This window comes from Phalacrocorax aristotelis, chromosome 18 (genome assembly GCF_949628215.1).
Source record: "Phalacrocorax aristotelis chromosome 18, bGulAri2.1, whole genome shotgun sequence".
Lineage (NCBI taxonomy): Eukaryota > Metazoa > Chordata > Aves > Suliformes > Phalacrocoracidae > Phalacrocorax > Phalacrocorax aristotelis.
Window position 1 is genome coordinate 7,638,023 of NC_134293.1, and position 23,420 is coordinate 7,661,442.

Here is a 23,420-nt window from a genome sequence, read left to right on the forward strand (position 1 = left end):
GTTGTTCTGAGACCATGTCCCGAGGAATGAGCCTGTTAGAGACATAAGCTTTTGCCTCCTGGGCTGCCCTATGCTGCACGCTTTGCAGGAATTGTATCCCTCTTGGTTTGTATAATAAAGCCAAGAGATGAGCCCCTTGCTGAGAGACTGTTGGTGGTCCCCTGAGTCCCAAAAGGACTTTGTGGGAGGCAGTCTGGGACATGGGACTTCTCTTATACATCAGGGAGTGTAACATCAGCTTCTTCATAGACATGGGAAAGGACTTGTTCCTCATGGGGAAACCTGGACTTCTCACAGCTGTGGTTTTTCCCTTCTGCAGCTGTTGTTTTATCTAGTGCAAGGAGTGAACCACCACTGGTGGGTGAGTTCATGACTCCTGTTCGTGAAGGCTGTAAGGACTTGAAAATCCACATCCTAGTATGGAGCTGAATGTTGCTGGGAGCTGTGGGCAGTGCCTCTGCAGCATGCTGGGGGCTGCCTCTGAGATACTCTGGCTGCCTCCCAGCCATAAAATGTCCTCCTCCTTTTCAGTCTAGGTGTTGCAGAATGAAGGCTATATCTTGAAGTCCCCCAACCATGTCTGTGTTGGTCCTGTGTGTGGTTTTTTTTTTTTAATCTGTTTCTGCTGCAGGTGGAGATAATATTTCCTTCTGGGAGGTACTTGATGGCATTTGTAGGCATCAGCAGGGGGAACTTACCCAGTGTTGGATGTGTTACAGTGAATGAGACTGTTGCTTAGGGGCTGATGCAGAGTGGTGGTTTCATTTTGGGGCTCTTTATAGGGCATTCCTGCTGTTTACATGAGGCTGCCCAGGAGGGAGAGCAACATTTTTTGCAAAGTAAGCTAACAGTAGCGAGCTGGAAATGAAATAGGTAGATGTTGCAGAGGAGACTGTATACGGTGGCTATGTTAATGTATGTGGTGGCATGCTTGAAAGAGTCAGTGTGGGAGATTACCAGGGGAGTTTGGAAGCCAGCTTGTGTGTCTGTGTTGCAGCAGTTAGGCTGCAAAGATTTAAACTGGGAGAGAAAGGAGAGCTGCCATCTGTAAGCGTGGCTTCTGGTTAGCCCCTGTGACTCTGCTTGCTCTGCCTGTGGAAACCCAGTCTAGGCTTTGGGCTGAGCTCCTGCAGCTGCTTCTCCAGAGGAAGGTGCAGTCTGACTTGCTGAGTAGCTGTTTTTCTCCAGGTTGTCATCCTAAAGAGGTCTGAGGGAATTTCAAGCCTGTATGTGGGACTTGCTTTTTTGGTTTGGGTTTTGTATGGTTGTGGATGAGGGATGCTGGTCTTAAGCACTTTCCATAGAAGCTGTACTTTTCCCTGCCTTTTGAGTACTAGCATTCTGGCAGAGAGATGCAACGGGTTTGTATGATAATGCATGAATTTTCATGACTCCACAGAGTCTGTCCTCCCAGACTGCTCATTTATAAAGCTTAGTTGACAAATTCATCCATCAGAGACCTGTCTCTTTCCAATTACTGTCCCATTACTGTATGTGTGTCTAATTCCCAAAGCGTTAGTCTCACCGAATAGATCATTCCAGGGTCTCTACTCATCGGAGTACTGGAGAATTTTGTTGACATATGTCTAGATGTTACATTTTCAATTGGAACAGACACTTCTAGCTATTGACAAGCACCATTTGTCACAAAACGCTGTGGCTATGATGTTTTGTAACTCCACACCCCCCCGCCCTTTTTAGAGCTACATAAGGTTTTTGTTGATGCTTAGTTGGTGCCTCTCTTCTAAATAGCTGCTTGGATGACAGACAGCCCTGTTTGCCACTGGATGGTGCCAGTGAGAACCTCTGCAAGGAAAATGGCAAAGGGCCTTACAAAAAAACCCACAAAAGAAACCTTCCTGGTGTGTGATAGGTGTCTGATCCAGGCTGGGATCAGACCACTGTGCTTTCTGGAAGAAGCATTGGGGGTTGCAGACCCTCAGTGGCTTACTATAGAGCTTAGTTTCCTGCACTGGGGGACTCAGCCATACTAAGGAGAAACCTGTTGTGTTCGAGCCATCCCTGAACAGCTTCTTGCCCACCTACCACAAGAGGTTCAACAGTTGGGGGGAGTCTGGTTTCCTGTATTACTACTAATACATTCTGATTTTGCGAGGACATGAGAGCAGGAGTCATGTTTTAGTCTGCCACAAAGTGGCATTTTCTGCAGTGCATAGTAGGAGCAGGGAAGTGCAAAAACCAGTTAGGGCAAGCACGCCGTAGGAAGCATAACACTGACTTCCCTTCCATTGCCACCTCCAGAAAAATTCATCCCGCTTGCAAAAAGCAAGCAGGAGGTCTTCCCCACCCAGGCAATTTTCGGGACGTGGTGAGGAACCGATCACCTATCCAGCAGTGTGTTTCCAGGTTTCTAGGCACTAAAGCACAACCTCCTGCAGTGGAATTAGTGGAAGATGAATGACTTGCCCAGAGCCCTGGAAATCTGTCACATTTAAGGCTGAACAGGTGAGCTGTTACCTTCCAAGTCTATTCATAGACTGGGGATGTGTTAGTCTCCCAGACTTTTAATTTAAAGCCGTACACACTACACGCGTTAATGGTGTGAGAGGTTCGTATAGGCTCTCTGACTTGCCTGCTTGGGCTGTCATAGACCATTTCTAGGGAAGCAAATTAAAGGGGGGCTTGTAGATGAAGGAAATAATTAACATGAGCAGAAGTAGGGGTCCTGTACTCAGGAGAGAGAGCTTGTCTGTGTTGGTATTGTTGGGGACCTTTCAGGCACACAGCATCGTCTGTAGCTGTGAAAACAAGTGGTCCTGTGAAACACGCATCCATGCGGATGCCCCTGATATCCCATCTGGGAGTCTGTGCTTAATGACAGGAACATACCATGCAAGCTCAGCATGCTCTTCGAAAATGTCAGCACCTCTCTGTTCTCGAAAACATCACGTGGTGCCTGGCTCTCTTGAGGGTAGGAGCCTCCAGCTATGTGGGGAAGGCTGCCTTTCCTCAGCATCTTTTCAGAGCCTCTTAATTTTTCCTTCTTTTCTTCACTTTCTCCTCATTTTAATGGGATGGTAAGCCAGATGTTCCTATTTTAAGCAGCAGAAAGTTGTAATTGATTAACTCCATTGCACACTTGGTTTAATTTCCAATTAGCCTGGGATGCTAGCAAAATAATCTGATAGATTTGAGTCTTTGGTGTTCTAGATCTGCCTGGCTTCCCTACTGCCCCCCCCATCCCTTGCAAAGCTTTTCCGTGTGGGTTGATAGGCAGACACTCAGGTTTTCACCCACCCCCTTTCCTCCTTGTTGATGTATTTTATACCATTTGCTCTGAGCTAAAGGTTTGAGCTGCCAGAAGGAATAACTGGCAAATCAGTGTTCCTACCGCTGTAGTTCTCTGGGAGGTCAGATCTGGTCTCTCTGGCTGCAGAGGGGGTTTGTCTGTAGGTGGTTTTAAAAATGTTGGGTTCTTGTTAGATCTGTAATGTAGTTTTAAGTGCAGGGTTTATTTTTTTTTTTTTTAATAAGAGCCTGTGAGATTTAGTTATCCTCATCCCAATGACACTTCTCAGAGTCCATATTTGGTGGGAAATTCCAGCCAAAAAGCAGGTTTATTGTCATTTGGCTCTACTGTGCTCTAAAGGGATGTTGCTGTGGCTGCATTTGAATAATCTTGAAGTGTACCCAGGGTGAACTGATTTAAATCAGCAAGCCACAGACCTATTATTATTATTGTTATTATTATTATTAAATCTTCAATCTGCTCTGCATTTATACTCTCTAGGTGTTTTTTAGGCTGATTCTTATTGGTAGCTCTTAGCTTAAAGATGATAGTCTTAATTGTGAGTCAGGTGAGGCATTTTGCCATGCAGTTAACTTATAAGTTTAAGCTTTTAAAAGCTTTTCCTGTTCAGTAATTGTTTGGGCTCACATATCTTTGGCTAGTGGGTTGACCTCATTTTTTTTCATTATTTTTGAGAACTAAAGACTATACAGATGTTAATTTCTTGTCCTTTTAGCCTCCTTCTTCCAACCTCTGAAAGAAGTTATCCAACTCATGGTTGGTTTCTCATCAAAATGAACTTGTTGCATGTTTTGAAAAGCAGAGAATACTTTGCTAAAGCAGCTTACGGCTTTTTCCCCCTCAGCCAAGGTATGGCATTGGCTGTGAAACTTCTCCAGTTTCATGGAGCACTTTGTCCTATACCACTTGTAAAGCTTTAGCTTTTACTTTTAATATGTCCCCCAGCAAGTACATCATCATTGCTATTTATTTTCAAGGTAAAAATCCTAACCTGTTGTATAACTTATTTTATTGCTTTGTACCTTGTACTTGCTGTTGAAGTTGGACTTCACTGTCTTGTGTTGCTCTGTTAAGGAAGAAGTACCAACGGAGTTGAAGTCTTAAGGTCCAGTTTTGATGTTGTAGATTTTCTTTGGCCAAAGCATCTTTCTAAATATTTCCAATGACACTTATGTGACTGCCCAAGGATATACTAGGTTACCGGGTGATGTAATACATGAATTGGTGTTGACTGCTTCTTAATGGACTCTTCTTCCATACCTGAGTGATAACTGTTAGTATCCCAAACTGTGGACAATGCGTCAGTCTTTGTTTACATGTTGCCTGAGCCATCACTTAGTGAGAGCTGTCAGCAAAGTAGGAGTTGCTGGGTACTGGAATGAAACCATGCGGAGCTGGCTTGTATTGCTCTATGTTCCTGTCTCGTAATGAAGCCAATGGCAGTGCCAATGAAGAGAGGTGAGCGTGCATACTTGAACCAGTGTTTATGTTGGATTGGTTCCTGAAATCTGTTTTCATTTCAACTGTGCTGCGGCTGTGTAAAAAGCCTTGAAGATGCTAATTATTTTTGTTGGCATACCGTAACATATCAATATGTTCAGTGCGAATCGCCAGCAAGCACTTTTTTTTTAAATAAATGTTACTTAAAGTTTGAAGATATTCCCCATCCCTTCCCTTGTCCCCTTTGCTTCATTTATCATCTTGTCACCAAGTTGACAGCAGCACTGTCTGCTAAAGTAGAAGGTGAGGGCCAGCCCTAATTGTGGAATATGCGATTGTATCTCCCAGCCTGTGTGGCAGAACTGAGCTGCCACCCAATGTTTCACAGCCCCTGACAGTCCTTCTTTTGTAACCCCTAAGGAGACCACAGCCCATACTGGAAACCTGACATCTAGTGGGTTGGGTTGCGGTGTAGTGTCCTGTCCTCAGCTTTGATTTGGACACTTGCATTTATGTTGCCATGCTAGTTCCTGAAAAGAGCATAAAAAGATTCTAAATGGAACACCCCGTTCACAGTCAGGTCTCTGGGTTGGAGCTATTGTGTACCAGGCGGCCCGTGGTAACAGCATTTCTGTGTGTCCCTTGCCTGTGGCAAACTCCAAGTGGTAAACTTCACTTACTCAGCAAGGGAAGAAGCTCAGCTGCTTTGACTGGTACTTGCCCCAGGGTTTAGGATATCCACGTGGCCCAATTACTGCAATGAAGGCAGTGCTTGGCAGCGCGAGTGCATTTGCCAAAGCTCAGCCCTGTTCCTTAGTACAACTGACAGGTACCTTTCTGCGATGCTTTGGCTCTGTCACTTTTTTTATTACTTCAATTTTTTTTCTGAAGTCCTCATTTCATTTTATAAGTGCTTTTTCAGAATGGTTTTGAACTTTTCAGTTGCCTTTATGATTTGTCTTCACTTGTAAACTTCCAAAATATAATTAAATTAAAACTGTATTTTACTTCTGTTTTGCGCTGTGTCACATTAACCATTCAGGAATTAGGCAAATTAAATAATGGGAAGAATAAGCAGCACATCTTAATACATTACTCGTTAAAACAGTACAAGAAGACAGCAGTTCTGATTGCTAATGATTTTGGTGACAGAAGGCTCATTCAACTAATGAAATTCATAAAATCTTGGATCAAAATCCTATCTCTGACCTCTAGGTGTGAAATGCAAAACAATCAACATTACTGTGCTTGTGCAATGACTTCGGAATATATTGGCTTAATGACAAGCAGTGATGGGAACAATGCAGAGAATTTTCTGGTCGTGCTGTTCTTGTTTTCAGTATACTGCATCAAAAGCATCTTTTAGTCATCCAAAGAATCAGATGATTTTAGATGTTTCTTTGCCCTAATCCCATACAATGCTATAAATCTTCATTTTTAGCAGGTAGGAATTGTGAGTTGGGTGGGCTGGACATGATATACTCTGTAGAATATCCTGAAAACACCTTTTCGTATGGTGTATCAGTTTTGTGAGTCAAACTCAGGCTTAAATCCCTTTTCTAGTTAAAAAAAAATAAGACTTTTGTCTTCGTCTGCAAATTTTCTATTTTTGTCTATATAGTCTGCAACCCTTCTATTTTAAAAATCTTCACATGGCATCTGTTAGAGTAGCTGTTGAACTCGAGTATGGAGCTAAGAATTTGTGTTGTACTCCCACTTCTCGCCCTTGTCAAGCTGGACCCTGGACCTCCTATCTCTTCCCTTTCATCCATGCTTAGAAAAGAGAAGACCTGATATAGCCTTAAATGCAGCAAGAATATTTTCAGTGATGAGTTGCACTGGAGTGCTTGCTTTAAGGGGACTCTGTAAAGCAGTCTCCGCAGCATCCATTTGTCTATTTGGGATTGAAATATGTGTTATTAAAAATTTAGTAGGAGTTGTCCATTTTAGGGAAATTGTGTGTTTGCTTTCAAACTAGGTGACCTGACGGAATTGCTGCAGAGCTAAAGGCACCTGACAGCTCCTCTTCCCGAGAAGGCGGTTCTTCTCATTTCTTGGATTGCGTTAAGCAATGTGCCACAGGACTGCCAAGGGGAAGTTAGGCAAGAGGCATCCATTCCTGAGTGAGCAGGGTGATTAGAGGTTTTGAGACCTTGACTATATCAGTTGAGCATCTCCTGGAAGTGGGGGGAAGTGATGCCTACTTGAAGCAAGCCACGGTGGCAGCTGAGCCTGCAGGAAGGCAAAATGTTCTTGTTCCATGTGGATACTCTCTGATGCCACCTCTAGCTCCCTCCAGAGTAAACTGTCTTGTGAGGTCCTGGTCCCAGAGCCCCATTCTGACCAGAGGTGACTTTAACTTTTGTTTATCTTCAACAAAAATACTTTCAAGTTGTAATTTCTGTAGCAAAATGTTCTTTGCACCCATGCTGTCTTTTCGTGTTTCCTGTGTGTGTCAGCAGCCCCCTCATGTACTGCTATTCTTTCACTTCCTCCCCAAGAGACTGTCCAAATCTTGGCAAAGAGCAAGGTTACAGTCAAGCTTTGGGCTCTCCAGGTTGTTTGTGAGGTGGTGCTGCGTCCCTGAAGGCTCAGATGTCTGACATGGTGACTGCTGCCGAGCAGCTGAGAGCACACACCAGGATCTCTGTGTGTGTTTCCCCTGTGTAACCCATGCTAAGCCCAAGTTAATCCCTGCCAAGCCACTGATGGCACGCTAGCAAAGAGCACATCTTCTTGTCTCTTCTCCCAGGTGGTAGCAAATGCTGTGGCTGCCTTGTCGGAAATCAGTGAATCGCATCCCAACAGCAACCTGCTGGATTTGAACCCTCAGAACATTAACAAGCTGCTGACAGCTTTAAATGAGTGCACGGAGTGGGGCCAGATCTTCATCCTGGACTGTCTGTCCAACTACAACCCCAAGGATGATCGTGAAGCTCAGAGGTATGCTTGTTCCTCCTCTTTGCACGGGCTGTTTGAGGTTGTTCGGTAGCCGGGCACTTGCAGGCTTCTGGCAGTGTTGCAGCTCTCAAAAGGGCTTGTAATAGCAGGGGTCTCTTACTTCAAGTCTTACTTGTGATGTTACAGACCTGAATAAAGAGGTTTGAAAGGGAAGCAACTTTTGATGGTTTGAGCTGATGCTGGAAACCCGCCCCTGCCCTTTGCAGAACTTTCTGTTTATCGTTAGCGTTTTTTCTTTTTTTCACTTTTTTCTGTTTAAAAGGCTAGTTCTTATGGGAATTGGCACTACTGAGAAGGGATCAACCCAAGACCAAACCTGTAACAGTGGCTGATCTATCTGCGAGCATTGTTTGGAGGATTTTCTGTTTTAAAGCAGAGCTTTCGGATCTGGTTTTGCTACTTTGAGAAGCAAAACGCCCTTACAGGGTTGGGGCTTCCAAAGCACTGCAGATCTGAGACTGGAATATTTTTTTCCAACTAAAAACTAGTCTGTGATATGACAGAACTGAAAATAAGGGTAAGAAATGACTTTTCTTATTGCTCCAAATTGACCCTTGTGCTTTTACCTTCAGCTGCAATGATTAAACCTAAGTACAAAGGCCGTAGGGTTTAGGTAGTGGGGTGTTTATTTGTGCGCTTCAAGCCTTTTCCTCATCTGTGACCAGAATCACAAAAAGTCTCGTTCTGTACCCAAGAGAACAAGGAACCGTCAAGGAAAATTACTTGCAACAGGGGAATTCTCAGACTTGCTCTATTTAATGTAGATGATGGCGGGGAGGGGTGGAGGGGGGAGGAAGGGGCACAAGCCCACATGCAAAATCCTGGGCAGACCTTTTTGAATTTGATGGGTTTCTTCAGTGACTATTTTGTGAGGCACAACAGATAATTCACTTTTTTTAAAAAAGCCTGCCAGTAGTCTGGCTGACTTATTTTCTTTTTTGTCCCTCCTTCCCCCTTGTGCTCTGTTTCTGTGCCAGAAACAGCTATTAATGAGTGCTGGAAACCTGCAGAGATCTCCAGGGCGTTAGGCCAATATTATCCTAGCTTTGTCAGAAAGGGACTGCTAGTTTGAACAACTGTGAACATGTCCCAGTTCCTCATCCATAATTCCTCTGAAGAGTGGTGTGTAAAACCGGATGGGCAGTAACTACTTTTGCTCCTTTTTGTGGAGTTTAACTCTCAGAGTCTGCCTTATTTCAGATAGGAGAATGACAGCACCTAGAATGACAGCACCTAGTTTTATATAGTGTTCCCTTCACCGCAAGTCTGGTGTCGTTACCCCTGTGCATGGAGAAGCTGAGGCACGGAGGGGTGAAACAACTTCGGCATGCCGAGTGACCTTGGGCTGCAGCAGCTGGGAACTGCCCCTGGCTTTGACTTACAGACTCCTCTGCTCTTCGCTTAGCCGCGCTGCTTCCTTTCTGGCATGGCTGAAAGCAAATCTTTCAGGGAAAGAAACTTTGAGGCACAGATGGGAATAAGATTGTTCTGGGTTAGCAATATGCAGGAGGAGGTGGGAAGAAACTTGACAGATGCTGTAAGAAAGACCATATGAACCCAAACTTCCTTTCTGCTTGGGATGGGTTGTTTAGGATGCTGTTGATTATAGGATCCACTGAGGGAAGCGGGGAAGCTGTGACTTGGGAGGGTATTTAGGTCACTCTTTCCCTATATCTTCAGAGTAGCAGAAACCTTTTTTCTTCCAGAAACAAATGGCTGAAACGGCAGCAACCCCCACCAAGCAAGCCAGAAGCGTGTATCACCTCTGAATGATTATATGGGGGCTAAGGTGTTTTTCTGATAGCTGTTTTGTTAAAGTTGTGTTTGTAAGTGACAGACAAGATCACAGAAATAGAGAATACCACCAGGCAAAGGCAGGAAAAGCTAATAACTGAGCATGCATTGGGACTGTAATGCTGAGAGCTGGAAGAGTTCCTGAGCTAACTGTGGCAGGAGAGAAACTTGAAGCTGCGAGAGAAGTCGTTCTTGTTTGCTTCCTGCTGTGTTCAGGAAAGCAGGACTTTGCCTGTTCTTTGTGAACAAAACCAAATCAAAGAAGTGTCTGAGGAAGGTGTTTTCAGCTAAATCTCCTAAATTCAGATAAGACCTGAAATATTTGACATTCTGAAATAAATGTGAACCCTTTCTTGCTCCTCTGTCTCCAGTATTTGTGAACGGGTGACCCCTCGGCTGTCTCATGCCAACTCAGCAGTGGTGCTGTCAGCAGTGAAGGTCTTGATGAAGTTCCTGGAGCTTCTTCCTAAGGAGTCTGACTATTACAACATGCTGCTGAAGAAACTTGCCCCTCCGCTGGTGACCCTGCTGTCTGGAGAGCCTGAAGTTCAGTATGTTGCCCTGAGGAACATCAACTTGATTGTGCAGAAGAGGTAAAGCCTCAGGGGGGTGTTATTCCTGGGTTGCCAAAGGGCATCTGATTATCTCAGACCTTCAGATATTTCCACATGCACAGAACTTCATTTAATCCAGCTTCAGATCCCTTGAGGGATGAATTAAACAGTCTCATGACTCTGGTAGCCTGAATTAATTTTCTTTACGGCATACTTGTGATACCAGTATCACCAGTATATCACAGCCTTTTTAAGAGCAGTAAGAACTGCATTCCCATTAGACCATAAATCAGATTGCAAACAGGAAGGAGGGTGTAGCTGTACAGTTCATAGTGACCTGTAGCAACTCGATGTGCCTGTGCTATTCTCTTCAGCATAGGAGAACCAGGCTGGTGACATATTGATGTACAGTGGGTTGTTTTTTTCACTAGTTTACTCCCACGTGCATGTTCCAATACTGTTTTTCCTTGCTGGAAAGGTGGGATAGGTTGAGTAGCACTTTGTGATTGTGTTCAGGGCAGAGTTACTGTGCACTGGCATCTTGCAAGTGAAAGCAGAAAATGAGTTTGTAGGTGGGTTTTTGCATTGAGATGAGGATGTTATTCTTTCACTAAAAACACTGACATCCACTGACTGTCTGCAGTGGTTGGCTCAACAGCTCAAATGGAGGACGTAGAGATGTAGACGTAGACTTGAATTCTGCATCTTGTATTCAAACAATCTTTTTCTCCAGCCTTCTAACTTTATTAAAATTGTTCTCTTATGCTTGTTTGCATGTCCTGGACACAAAATGACACCATTCTGTTTCTCGGTGAATGTTTGGGTAGATTTCTAAACAAAAGACACCTTCAGTTAGGGTAGACCCATTGTTTTTACCAGTCTTGAGTGAAACAATGTTATGTTCCCTCCAGGCCTGAAATCCTGAAGCAGGAAATCAAGGTGTTCTTTGTGAAGTACAACGACCCCATCTATGTCAAACTGGAGAAACTGGACATCATGATTCGCCTAGCTTCTCAAGCAAACATTGCCCAGGTCAGCTGAGGAACTTCTGATGTGTTCTGCATGTGTTCAGGGGATGGAAAACCCTCTCATGGTCCCTGCATGAGGATGTCTGCTACCACTGCTGGTGTTGTCCTGGCTTTTAGGCATCACTGTCCCTGGTATAGTGCTCTTTGCAGCTACTTAATGGGAGGTGTTGGAGTTTCCTCCATAACTTCACAGAATCACATATTAACTTAAATGTTAATAGCATGGTATGTCTTGTATTGTGACGATTAGGTAGGTCTTGTTTTACAGATTACAGTTCCAGGAAGAGAACTGATATCTCCTGTCAAATGAGTCATTGCTAGTGCTGAGGTTGGAATAAGAGGCTTGTTTCAAGTGAGAGAGGTGCGCCTGTAATGGAGGCATTCAGAAAGGCCGAACATTACTGAAGTGTGAATTTCAAGTATATTAGTTGAATTGTTAAACTCTTGCACAGGCACTCTTCAGAGCTAAAATAAACTTCCTTAACCTGCTTCTAGAGTGGAAATTGCACAAAGCTAAAGCTAAACTGAATTGAGACTACTTTACAATGTAGATTCTCCTTGGATTTGATGAAGTTTTATTGCAAATTCCTGTCTTAAAGGAAGTGTTCTCACGTGCCACCCTGGCCACAAGACCTGACACTACTGCAGAATGATTAATGCCTCTGGTTAGTGCTATTATTGTCCTATCCTAATTGTCACAAAGCGATTTCATTTAATATGACATTTTTAAGGAGCTCTCTTCAGCTCTTTCCCTGTTGGTTTTTTCTTGTTGTTGTTTGTGTTTTTTTGGGTTTTGGGTTTGTTTTTTTTTTTTGGAATGGAGCAAGGTAACTCATGGCCTTTTTCTGCTGGGGACATGAAAAACATTTTAAAAATCAGTTTCCATGAGAATGTATTCAGCATTTTCTATTTACTCTGGGTAGGCTCCATACCAATTTTAATGCATAATGTTTAGATAATGCAGGTTGTTTGGATGAAAGGCAGTGATGTCTGGAGGGCAGAGTCTGGGACTGGCATCTGCAGACTAATGAATCTCTTCCTGGTTCTAAAGAGGCATTCCTAAAAACAACCCAGGCTTTGTCAGAAATACATCCTGAAATGAGACCCAACGAGAGCAGGCTTCCATCCACATCCTCCCTGTGCAGCTTGTTGGGACTCTTCATCTCCATGCCTGTTCTAGACCAAGGCAGCAGACTAGTTGAATCTAAGGCACTCAGACTCGGGCAGTATTTGAAAAGCAAAAGCTACTAAACCCGAGTGCTCTAAGTACTGTGCAACATAGATCATCCAAGGAAATAATAAAGCTTCAAAACACAGATGTCCTATCTACTCCTTGCAGATTTATTTGTCTGCAGTCTGGCCCTTCAAGGCCTCTTTATCTTCTCATTGTTCTCAGCAAATTGTCATTGATTAGAGATTTTTCAAACAACTGTCTCGCTTTGTGCTGTTCACCTCTCCCTTGCAATCTATTTGTGATATCGTGATGAAATCCCTGATGTCATGTTTGACATGAGAAACTGAAACAAATGAGCTTTTGAGGGAATATAAATTGCATAGTGTCTTTTTTTTTTTTAAATAATTTTTTCTAAGCTAAGTGATTTGTTTAAGATAAAGTAGCTTTTTAGTTAGTGGTGTGTAAGATCCCAGCAGGTCCTGGTTTAAGGCCCTGTTCGGTTTCCATCAGCAAAAAACTGAGACAAAATAGTAAATCATATTCCTAAGAGGGGAAGTATCGTCACATCTTAATATCTGTATAGGTGTTCCAGGGTGTCCTCAGATATTCTCTGCATCTTCTTTTTGGATCCGGTAGGGACCCAGAGGTTCATCTCAGCACAGAAAAGGAGAGATCAAAAATGGTGGTTGCTGAGAGCTTTGCATACAGTGAATGTAGAACAATAAGTACAATAAACCATACATAAAATCTGTGTTTATGTATGTGACCCCTACTTCACTGTATTTTCAGTGTAAGAAGGAATAGTAACACTTAAGTTTGGCAGGGCTGGTTTTGCCCCCAGCTTTTATTCAACGGGATTTGAAAATAATCTAGACTGAGCCATCTTTTAGCTTTGGCCAGCCTAAATCAAGTGGGTTTCAGAGACAGAGATTGATTGCAGAGTTTGACTGTGTTAGCTCTGAATGTGTGGCGAGGTGTGGAAGAATATGTCCTGCTGGTGTTCTGGTATTCAAGTAGCATCACTTGTCAGAGTGGGATGTCCGCTCTGTGTGATCCCAGGGACTCACGTTGGTGCGCTTTCTCTGCAGGTCCTGGCAGAGCTCAAGGAATACGCTACTGAGGTGGATGTTGACTTTGTGCGCAAGGCTGTCCGAGCAATTGGGCGCTGTGCCATCAAAGTTGAGGCAAGTATCTGAAACTTGAGGTTTTCTGTGGCTCTCTGTCTTCAAAAACTATGATGGGCTTTGCCATCTCATTCCCATGTTGCACAAATTTTCTTTGCTCTCGTGTTGGCAGTTGGGTGACCTGGTTACATCACGTGCATGGGCAAAGTCCCAGCTGAACAGAAGGGCTTGTGAGCTCCAGCTGAATACATCACAGGACGGTGGTGTGCTCCTCTCAGACCTCAGCTTTCAGGCAGAGCAGGCAGCTAAATCGTCCTTGATGGAATATTTTACTGTACTGGCTCCAATGGAACAATGACCACTTGTCCACGAGGACCTCCTTTAATAGTTGTGGCCTTACCTTTTGAAGGGGGAACAGAGAAGAGGTGGTGCAGAGGAACTCAGTATTATGAAATGTTTTGTCATCCCACCCCCTCCTCACCCTGTTTCAGCTGAATAGAACACATGCATAGAATTACAGAGATCTGGGGCACTTAAGTGCAATTTGCACAAACATAGAGTGACCCTATCTGCTTATCTAGTGTTAAAGGTCGGTAAAGCCTGTAGCTTCATTTGGAGTGTGCTCTCTTTAGCCTAGATGCTTACGCAAATAAGTTCCCAAGAACCTCTGCAGTTGTCCCTAGCAACAATCTGTAATGTCCTCTGTCGGTTGAACATCCACCAAAATGCTCGTAATAGAATATTTTGTTTTACTGATGTCCCTGTTAGTTTCTCTGTAAATGAATCTGGTATGCCTGACAGGAGCTCAGAAAGCCTGTGAAGAGAGAGAGACGACTTATGCTGTGATGTTGGTGCTTTTCAGTAAACTGATAACCAGGTGCAAAATGTCACATAAGTGGTCTAATTTCAGCTGAGCTCATTTAGCTTTTGCGAAAGTGTGTTCCCATGAGCATTGCCTGACAGCAGATTTAAATAAAAACCTCATCATGCCTGGCTGAGTTATAGTGTCAGTGCACAGGTTTCCCTTGTTTCAGCTAAACTACTGTAAGTCTGTGTAAAGAGGACACCAACTTCTGTCCTCTTGAGTGAATCGACTGCCCATGCAGCCTTCTCTTCCTTCCTTCAGCTCTTAAAGGCTTATCCCTGCCATGGGCTTTCTTTTAAGTGTAGCCCAGTAGAGCGGGTGATCGCTGCCTCTATTTCATGTCTGCAGTTCAAAACACCAGAGTGCTCCTTCCATGTCGTGCGCAGGCGGGAGGCTGTCTGGAGGGAACCACTGCAGTGACAGTAGAAAATGCTCCTGAGCATAGAAGAGGGCTACTGAGAAGTTAAAAGAAGGTGGTGGCAGCCCTGTTTGTAGCGGTGCTTCTGCCGGGGAGTGGGAGTTTGCTTTAGTTCTTGGTAGGGACTTTCTCACTAGGATTTGGCCGTGTGTCTGTCCTAGTTTCACATGAAAGGTGGTGTATTCCTACAGTACCAAGGTGTTTTTAGAAATTTTTACCCTCATCCCCTACATTCTTTCTTCCCAACCCTGATACCATGACAGTTATATTCAGCATGCAAAGACTAATAATAATATCCCAGCAAATTTGCAGTGACCCTCTAACTGTGTAATTGCGTGTCTTTCAATAAGTAGCATTAACCTTGATTTTTAGCAATGCTCCTTTGAAGACACTGCTGCTAAAGATGAGGTCTCTTTACTCCTCTGACAAGAGCTAGATTTAAAGAGGGCAAACATAGAACAACTCATTACAGTGCCCTCATCTCCAGGTTAATCCCTGTCCCCAGTGCCTCTGTGTTTACTAGAGGCTGTTTGCACTGTGAGCTATGACTAATGCAAGAGCATTCTCTCAGCCATCAGTGTCCAAGTTCCCAAGGCTTAGAAATCTGCTTTTTGACATAGGGCACAGCTGGTGGGAGCTGTTGATGAATGAGTATTCACAGGGAACCTCAGCACTGCCTTCAAGGATCCTCCCTTTTGTCTAATTGTCTCTTCTACTAGAGTAAGACAGTAAATAAATTTGTCTGCTGTGACATGCGCTGTAGAGCAAGTGCGGCATTATCGTTGCTGAGCAGCAGTGCATGGTGCTAACAGCAGAGGTAGCGCTCATTTTGGAAATGTAAGCAATACCCCTGCTGAATAGCAAGGCTGATGGATTTTGCCCAGGCTTAAGTAGTCTTGATCTGGGGGATGTCAGAACATCATCATTTTGCATGGATAGACAAGCTGGGCTCAAGAGTTAGCTGAGCGAGCTGTGTGGTGTAGCTAGACTTGACAGCATGTGGTGAAGGTATCTGGTTTGTGCGTAGGTTTGCTCCATCGACAGCACTAGATGAAGAAGTCATCTGATGCTTTGATTGTAAGGAAGCAAAGCATCACCCCTATGGGAAAAGGAAATGGAAGTGGATGCAGTAAGAATAGTGATTCCTCTGGAGCAAAGGAGAAACAGAAGGAGACATATTAGAGGGGGATTTGTCTCTGTTCCAGGAGATTCTGCCAGCAGCCCAGTTCTTAGAAATCAGTGAGGCTTATGGCTGTGAGCGTGGTATGTGCTACTTCAGTAATCTTGCAGACTTTCAATTGGTTTCTACAGAAAAACAAAGCAATTTTGATGTTGGTTGGTTGTCCTCCCTCACTCCAACTTGAGAGCTGTTCTGGATGGGGCACTCTTTCATCGGTGTGCAGAGCACTGCAGTCCCCAGGGACGTCCACCTTCAAATAGCAATGTGTTTACAAGGGGTGGGGTGAGCTGAGATGTATTTTGTTACAGGGAAATTTTGTTAGAGGGACTGCTCTGCTGTGCGTGTGCCCATGTGACTGCTCACTTTCCAAGGGACTCTTGGGCTAAAAATCAATACTGCATATTTCAAAGCCGATGTCTTGCTCTTCCCAGAGAAATCACACTTTGAAGTGTCTAAAGAAAAGAAAAATAAACCTTAATTTGCTTTTCCTTGAATTCTGCAGCTCTTAAAGCTTTGCTAGTTGTAGACTCTGACAGGTCTGGACTGCTTGTTGCAGACAGTGACTGATGCTGTAGGTCCTATAAAGTAGGGTTGACTTAAGGCAGATTTACCCCAAGCGCCCCATAAGGCCACTTGTTAAAATGTCTAGTGAAAGTTGTCGAGAAGCTGGTAAGAGATGAAATTGCAAGTTCTGAAGCGTCTGTCTTGCAAGGACTGAGTGGGGTTCTGACTGTGAGCGATGCCAGTCTGTGGAGCCAGGTCCATGGCCAGTCTCCACGAAATGGAAGATTCTTCTGGGTCACAGGCCTCAAATACCTTCCTGAGCAGGAGAAGAGATCAGAGTAGGACATTGTCAGATTGCCATTTCACTGCCTCTGTAGTGGCATAGTACCTGTAAAGATGTGCTGAGGAGGGAGAGGTATCATAAAAAAATATACCAATCACATAATTTTATATGATACCTCTCCTTACTCTGATACCAATTGTATTGGATTTCTTTGTTTGGTGTGTATTTCAGGGGAAAGTCATGGCCTTTAGTGCCGGTTTGCAAAGACAGAGCAAATGCTGGTTTATAGTGTCTCCTCTCTTGGCTGATCCTGACCAGCATTGCCACTGTTTGCACTTGTAGGCTGTGTTTGTAAGATACCACAGCTAGAGTCATGAGGGCAAGAAATCACCAAGAGGTTTTAGTCTCTGCTTGTCCCAAATTCAGCTCTATGTCTTGAGGTTTGTCCTTGAGATTTTTGCCCATTCTCAAAAAACTGGTTCCTGTGACTTAAATGCCATTTCATTCCTCCTCCTTCTGCCCAGCCTTCAAGCGCTCTGAAAGCGAAGGGGACTATTATCTCACTTGAATTGAAAAATCCACCTACACTATTATTTGTGCCCTACGATGTTTGTCTTGATCATGAATGCTTTATGAATGTTCTGATGGTGACTGCCTAGGCAGTGTCGTGAGCAGTCTGCTTCTCACATTAATCACCAGCTGTGTAATGAGGCTTCATATGTGCTCTGCTAACAGCCAAATCACTGTCCTTATTTGAGACTCGCTGGTTGCTCCTGTGATGTCCTGCCTCACCGTGCTATTTGGGAATAGACCTCCCTGAACTGTTTGCCTCTAACTCCAGTTCTGGTTGCTGGAGCATGCCAGTGTCCAGTCCTTGTTATCTTACAGTGCCTGCGGCTGGGAATTTTGAACTAATTAATGTGAAATCTGCATTAGCAACAGCTGGATTTCTGTTTATAGCTGTATCTGCACAGGTTGCTAGTGACCTTACTCCAAAAATACTGAACCTCTTGCTGGTGAGAGCTGCTTTTTGCTGCTGTTCTTGCAGCATGACTGACAGCATGGTGGTCTCCTGCCTTCTAGATTCCCCAGACACCTTCAGCAGTCCCTGTCAAAACTCTCCCAGTTCTGGTTGCCACAGCTTGGGCAAGTCCAAGAGAGGTCATTCGGTGGCCTGTTTCAACTGCTAGCCAGCAAGAGGGTGATTTAAGTAGTAATGCAGATAATGTTCTTAAGGTCTGTTATGTGGTGATCCAGCTGGCATGGTTGCTTCAACCGTTACCTCTTGCAGGAGCTGGAGTCAGCTGGTATTTCCACTGTAATACACAAGCACTTGTCAACCTGTAGGTGGTTTTTTTTGGACACACATACTGACCTGGTAGCTGTCCTCCTTTTGTTTTCCCCCTCTGGGCCTTTTCTCGTAGGCATGCCTTGTTCCTCAGCATGTGCTGTGGGCTGGGAAGGAGTGTTTCTTCAGCTTGTTTTAATTGTATTGTTCTGTTCTTCTCTCTAGCAATCTGCGGAGCGCTGCGTGAGCACGCTGCTAGACCTCATCCAGACCAAGGTCAACTATGTGGTCCAGGAAGCCATCGTTGTCATCAGAGACATCTTTCGCAAATACCCCAACAAGTATGTGAAAGTAGTATAAGGTTTTTGGAAGCCGTTGTCTGTTAGAATCAGAATAGAGCAATGTAAAACTCACTCAGTAAATCTTACCAGGGCTCTGCTGCAAAGGTGGCCATTCTGATGTCCATTCTGATTCTAGCTCCTAGTATGGTAGGATTCTGATGTTGGCCTTAGGTGAGGTATCATCCTGACACGTTATTAGTTTGAATCGAAAGCTTTTCCTTCCCCACTGCTCCATATTGATGCTGAATACAAGTCTTAATCAAAAGCTAGTAAAGCTCTTACAGAGAATGCCAGAAGGAAAATTCGACCAAGTTTACAGCATCAGGCTTCTGCTTTGGCTTGCCTCTTCTGGAATGCTCATATATAAGGCCATGAAAGTTCATGGCTTTTGTGGTCTGAGATCCCAGTCAAATCGTGCTGAACAAAACACTGCTTTTTTCTCCATTGCGTGTTCTCTCTGGCTTGGGCAGTACTCACCTTCTTTTAAGCTGTTTCTGCAATAAGGTTTTGTCTCTTCAGCTACAGAACAGTAGCAATGTCTTTCAGCAGAGACTTCATGATCACCTAAAAAGTAATATGGGACATCTGCAGGTCTCTCTGGCAATTTCTGTTGTCAGTTACAAGAAAGATTGCCGCCTTATGACAGGCATGCCCACGCACGGGAATAGGGGAAGCTAAATAATTAGTGTGGGGTATTGTCTGTTTTACAGCAAAGCCTTTGGGGAAGTGTAATATCCAGTTTAGAGTTACCAGTCTGGAGATGCCAGCGAGGCTGCAGGATCTGATATACTCATGGTTTGAACTGTTGGATCAAATGTTCTCTTTACAAAACAGAGAAGGAGGCAGCTTTGTCTCAAATTCCACATCTGAGTGGTCTTGCTGATTAATGAAACTGCAAAGCTCTTGAAGACCCTGTGAGATCTTAGTGCTCAGCTTGGAAAAAGAAAATACCTAGGAATATCTTCTATAGTTGAGTGAAAATGCTGCTTGTTGTGTAGAAATACAAGACATTCTAATTCACTGCAGGATTCTCTGCAGAATGATGTGGGCAGAGATGGAGTAACAAAAGTTGAGTTCTCCCCAGTAATCCAGCTGTACTCTGACAAATCAGGTATGAAAGCATCATTGCCACCCTGTGCGAGAACCTGGATTCCCTGGATGAACCAGATGCCAGAGCTGCCATGATCTGGATAGTGGGTGAATATGCAGAAAGAATTGACAATGCAGATGAACTGTTGGAGAGTTTTCTGGAGGGCTTCCATGACGAAAGTACTCAGGTAAAATTGTGTTGTGGATCTTATCTGTAGTGTTTCATGCAATGTATGTATGGGACAGACAGTAAATAGCGCAGCGGTCAGAAAATACCTCCCAAGGAAAACGTCAATATTTGGCTAAAATAAAACTCTTGGGAGACTTGCCCTGTTGTCTGTATTTCTCAAACTTCTCTTCTTGGAAGGATAAGACAGAACAGGAGGGGTCTCTAGATGTTACATACTTCTTGGGTAATAGCCCTACTAGGAGCCAGAACATACAGAAGAATAGTGATGAGATGTGCAAAAGGATGACATAAATCTCGGTGTGTGACCAGGGACTTGTCTGCAAAAGTGTTTTGCAACAGGCAAGAGTCTGAGTCTCATTGTACTGAGTTTCACTGGCAAAGAATAGTGTAATGCTGTTACAAAGCATAGGACTTGGGTTTCCTATCAGGAAAGGATGTTGAGACTTGGGAGACATTGCTAAAGCATGGATGAATTTTCTAATCTCTGCTGTGTCCCTTTCTCTTAGGTGCAGCTCACCCTACTGACTGCTATCGTGAAGCTGTTCTTAAAAAAGCCTTCGGAGACACAGGAGCTGGTTCAGCAGGTCCTCAGCCTGGCCACACAGGTAAGCCAGGATATCCAGAGTGAACCGGAGCCTTCCAGGCACTGTGCTGGCCTGCTGTGTGGTGTGCTGCCAGTTTTGCAGCAGATAGGATTCAAGCATGTTCTCCTCTCTCCCAGAGAGACTCCATTTAAGAGCTTCTCTGTGTCTGTACCATGCCATCTGGCATCTGCTCTCGCCTTCTTGGCTTTTGCTTCATCCAAATTCCTTCCCCATTCCCCCACCAAATGAAAAGTTAGGGAAAGGGTACAGTTATGAAGAAACAAAAATACTTTCTCCTTGAAGGTGGCTTGCAGTTCAAACGTCGGGACCTATGAGAGGAAAAGGGCCTGGCAAAGACTTCGTTCTGCGAACAGCAAAGATTAAGCAATGCTATGAAAAATAAGAACTGAGGGTTTTTTTTTTTTTCTTTCCCTCCTTTGTACTTGGATGCTGTCAACCAGTGTGGCAGCTTTGCTGGAGGCTGTAACAGTGGGTTAAGATCCCAGTTTCATTATGCATGAGGTGCTGAGTTACGAGCTCAGATCACTGCAGGCTGGGCTTGAGCTGACAGACAGAAGTGCTGTAGTTTTGGAGGACAGAAGTGGAGATGTCCTGGTGGCAGGAGTGGGTAAGACCTCAGCCAATCCTCCTACACTCCCTGGATGTAATGACTGGGGTAAATGTGTGATGGTGTAGTCCAAAAAGAGCAGCTCTTTGCCAGGCCTGCTGTGTCAAGTGATGAAGATAGTCTCGCAGCTGTTGTGAATGGGCTGTGATTGCTTCTGAGCAGAAAACCTGGAGTCAATCATCAGTTGGCCTTTTTGGTCCTCTCTGCTGCAAGAAGTCATGGCTGTGGATGACTTAGTACTTAAAACTTTTATTCATCCTTTTGGGGGTGTTGCATTGGTCAGTGGCAAGAAATCTGTGGCCTGCTTTTCTTGCTTCAAAGCCTGCTATTAGGCAGGCTCCAAGCTCCTCTTTAGAGAGGGGTGGGCAAGGGCACGCTATATCATTTGTCTAAGTCAACAGAAGAAAGGTATTAAGTGTTAAAACCCACTATGCTGAGTCACAAAACACTTAATGGCACCCTAGGAATATAATAGGCGTCTGTTTTTTCTTTGTTTGTCACAAATGTTGATGCAGTCTGGCTTCTTGTATTTTATATGAATAATAAGTCAATGTAGGATAACTGGCTGTAAAACACTAAAAAGCCTTATGCTTCAAGGTCTGATTCCTAGGTAGAAACACTGTTTTCCACTTGAGTGGGAGAATAATTACACGTGTGTTTCTTTCCCCAGCTTAGATATTGTTGCGCTTCGAGTGTCTCTTAGGGTACATCTGCACAGCGAACTGCAGGTGTGATTGTAGCAGGAGCCAGCTTAATCCAGCCAACACTGGTAAAAATAGCAGTGAAGCAGCTGGGGATGAGGGACACAGATGTGTAGCAGTGATCAAGGTCCCTGGCAAGCCTGTAACCTAGTGGACGGCACTGAGCCTCTACATCTCCATTGCTGTTGTCTGTCTGGCATGGTGGGTGACTAGGCTAGCATGGGTTCAATGGTATGTACCACAGGAATGCACGCAGACCCTGGAGAGAGGAGAATTGGGAGAAATGTGGAAAGGGAAGATCTGGGATATCTTGTCCCAATTCTTGTTCCAAATTTACTAAAGTTTCAAGTCTGCTTATTTCGCTGTGCAAAGAAGCAGTCAGTCTTGAATCTGTATGTGCCTCCAAGTAGATAGGAGCATGTGGTCTTTCATGTCTGCCCTTGCAGAAGCCCTGCCTGACCTTGAACTGCCTGCTGCAGGCAGGATGTGGAGATTTTTGAAGGAAGTGTTAAGGGTGAAGAGTGTAAAGAGTTCACGACTCCACCATCAAACTGAAAAACAGCACTGCAGAGAAATCTCTCAGTTGACCTAGACGTTGTATCTAGGTCCTCACAAGCAAAATGAGCTTAGCGTGCTTCGTCTCATTACAGGTAGATGTTTTGCTGTGTGCCTGAGAATGTCTTGAGGCAGAGGGCAGAGAGGCAGGTTATAGCAGGTCAGCAACAGTGTGAATGAGATCAGAGAAGAGGGAAAAAAAAATGCCAGGGAGGAAGGCTAATGAGGTGTATAATATGTTGCCAGAATTTTACGGAGGGGTGGAACCTCAGAAACATTTACCCTGGGGATTAAAAATCCCAGCTCTTGTTTCCATGAACAGTTCAAACATGTTGCACTGAAAAATAAAACCACACCACCTCCCTCTCCTTAGAACATTAGCCACAAACTGTCACAACTCCCTTTGCTGCTCTGGGCAGAGCTGTTCAAAAAGGAGAGAAATAATTAGTGCTTCATGCAGAGGCAGAAGTATCTGCAGTAAAACAAGGGTGGTATTGACAGCTGGAGAACTGATGAAGTATCCCAACTGTGTATCATTAGGATCTTTCCATACTTCATTAGATAACTAAAAGGCAGGGTAAATAAGATCTCTCCTGGTATGAAGAATACGGCCTATTAAGATCCACCCTGTAGCTCTGCAGGGTCTTTTTGTCCAGCAGTGCCCTTGGGTAAGTAATGTATTTCCAGGAATCTTGGATCGTTGTGTTACAATATGCAGTACTGCACATCTGTTCTTAGTATGTGACAGTCATTCTGACTCACATTCTTTTCTCCTGTCTACACCACTTTGGAGTTCTCCTTATACTTTCTGTTATGTTAAATGGCAGGAGAGTTTGGAAAGCAGTTGATAGCTCTGTAGGTTGGGGCAATTGTGGGATGAAATTCCTGGGCTTTTTGCCCCCTGACCAGCTGGGCATGAAGCTAGGCATTAATACTTCGGTTCTCATCTTTAATTTTGGGATGTTCATCACAAAAAGCAGTTTGAAACCTCATTCTGAAATTGGTGACTGTCGCTACTGGATGGTTGGGGTTTTATAAACCAGCAGAATCACTGCTAGAAAAATTAAGTGATTACAGATGTTGGTCCCCTTCAAACCTGTGACTGATGTACACACCTGTGTCTCAGGATTCTGACAACCCAGACCTGCGGGATCGCGGCTATATCTACTGGCGCCTTCTTTCCACGGATCCAGTGACTGCCAAAGAAGTGGTCCTCTCAGAAAAGCCACTTATTTCTGAAGAGACCGATCTGATTGAGCCGACTCTGCTAGATGAGCTGATCTGCCATATTGGGTCTCTGGCTTCTGTGTACCACAAACCACCCAACGCTTTTGTGGAGGGGAGCCATGGGATCCACCGCAAACACTTGCCAATTCACCATGGAAGGTAAGCTGAGGCAGCTGTGGTAAGAATGGCAGGATTGGCTATTTCTTTCTAGCAAACAGTCC

At 44.3% G+C, this 23,420-nt stretch overlaps 1 protein-coding gene across 4 annotated transcripts in view; it reads left to right on the forward strand.

The window, feature by feature from the left end:
- AP2B1 (adaptor related protein complex 2 subunit beta 1) overlaps positions 1–23,420 on the forward strand; it is an 80,528-nt gene that overhangs the window by 14,896 nt on the left and 42,212 nt on the right. For all 4 annotated transcript variants that reach the window (XM_075113221.1, XM_075113218.1, XM_075113219.1 and 1 more), the window contains 8 exons: positions 7,464–7,654; positions 9,838–10,059; positions 10,932–11,052; positions 13,311–13,406; positions 18,110–18,225; positions 19,337–19,502; positions 20,011–20,109; positions 23,099–23,358. In XM_075113221.1, coding sequence (XP_074969322.1) covers positions 7,464–7,654; positions 9,838–10,059; positions 10,932–11,052; positions 13,311–13,406; positions 18,110–18,225; positions 19,337–19,502; positions 20,011–20,109; positions 23,099–23,358 — 1,271 coding nt within the window. The remainder of the gene's footprint in view (positions 1–7,463; positions 7,655–9,837; positions 10,060–10,931; positions 11,053–13,310; positions 13,407–18,109; positions 18,226–19,336; positions 19,503–20,010; positions 20,110–23,098; positions 23,359–23,420) is intronic.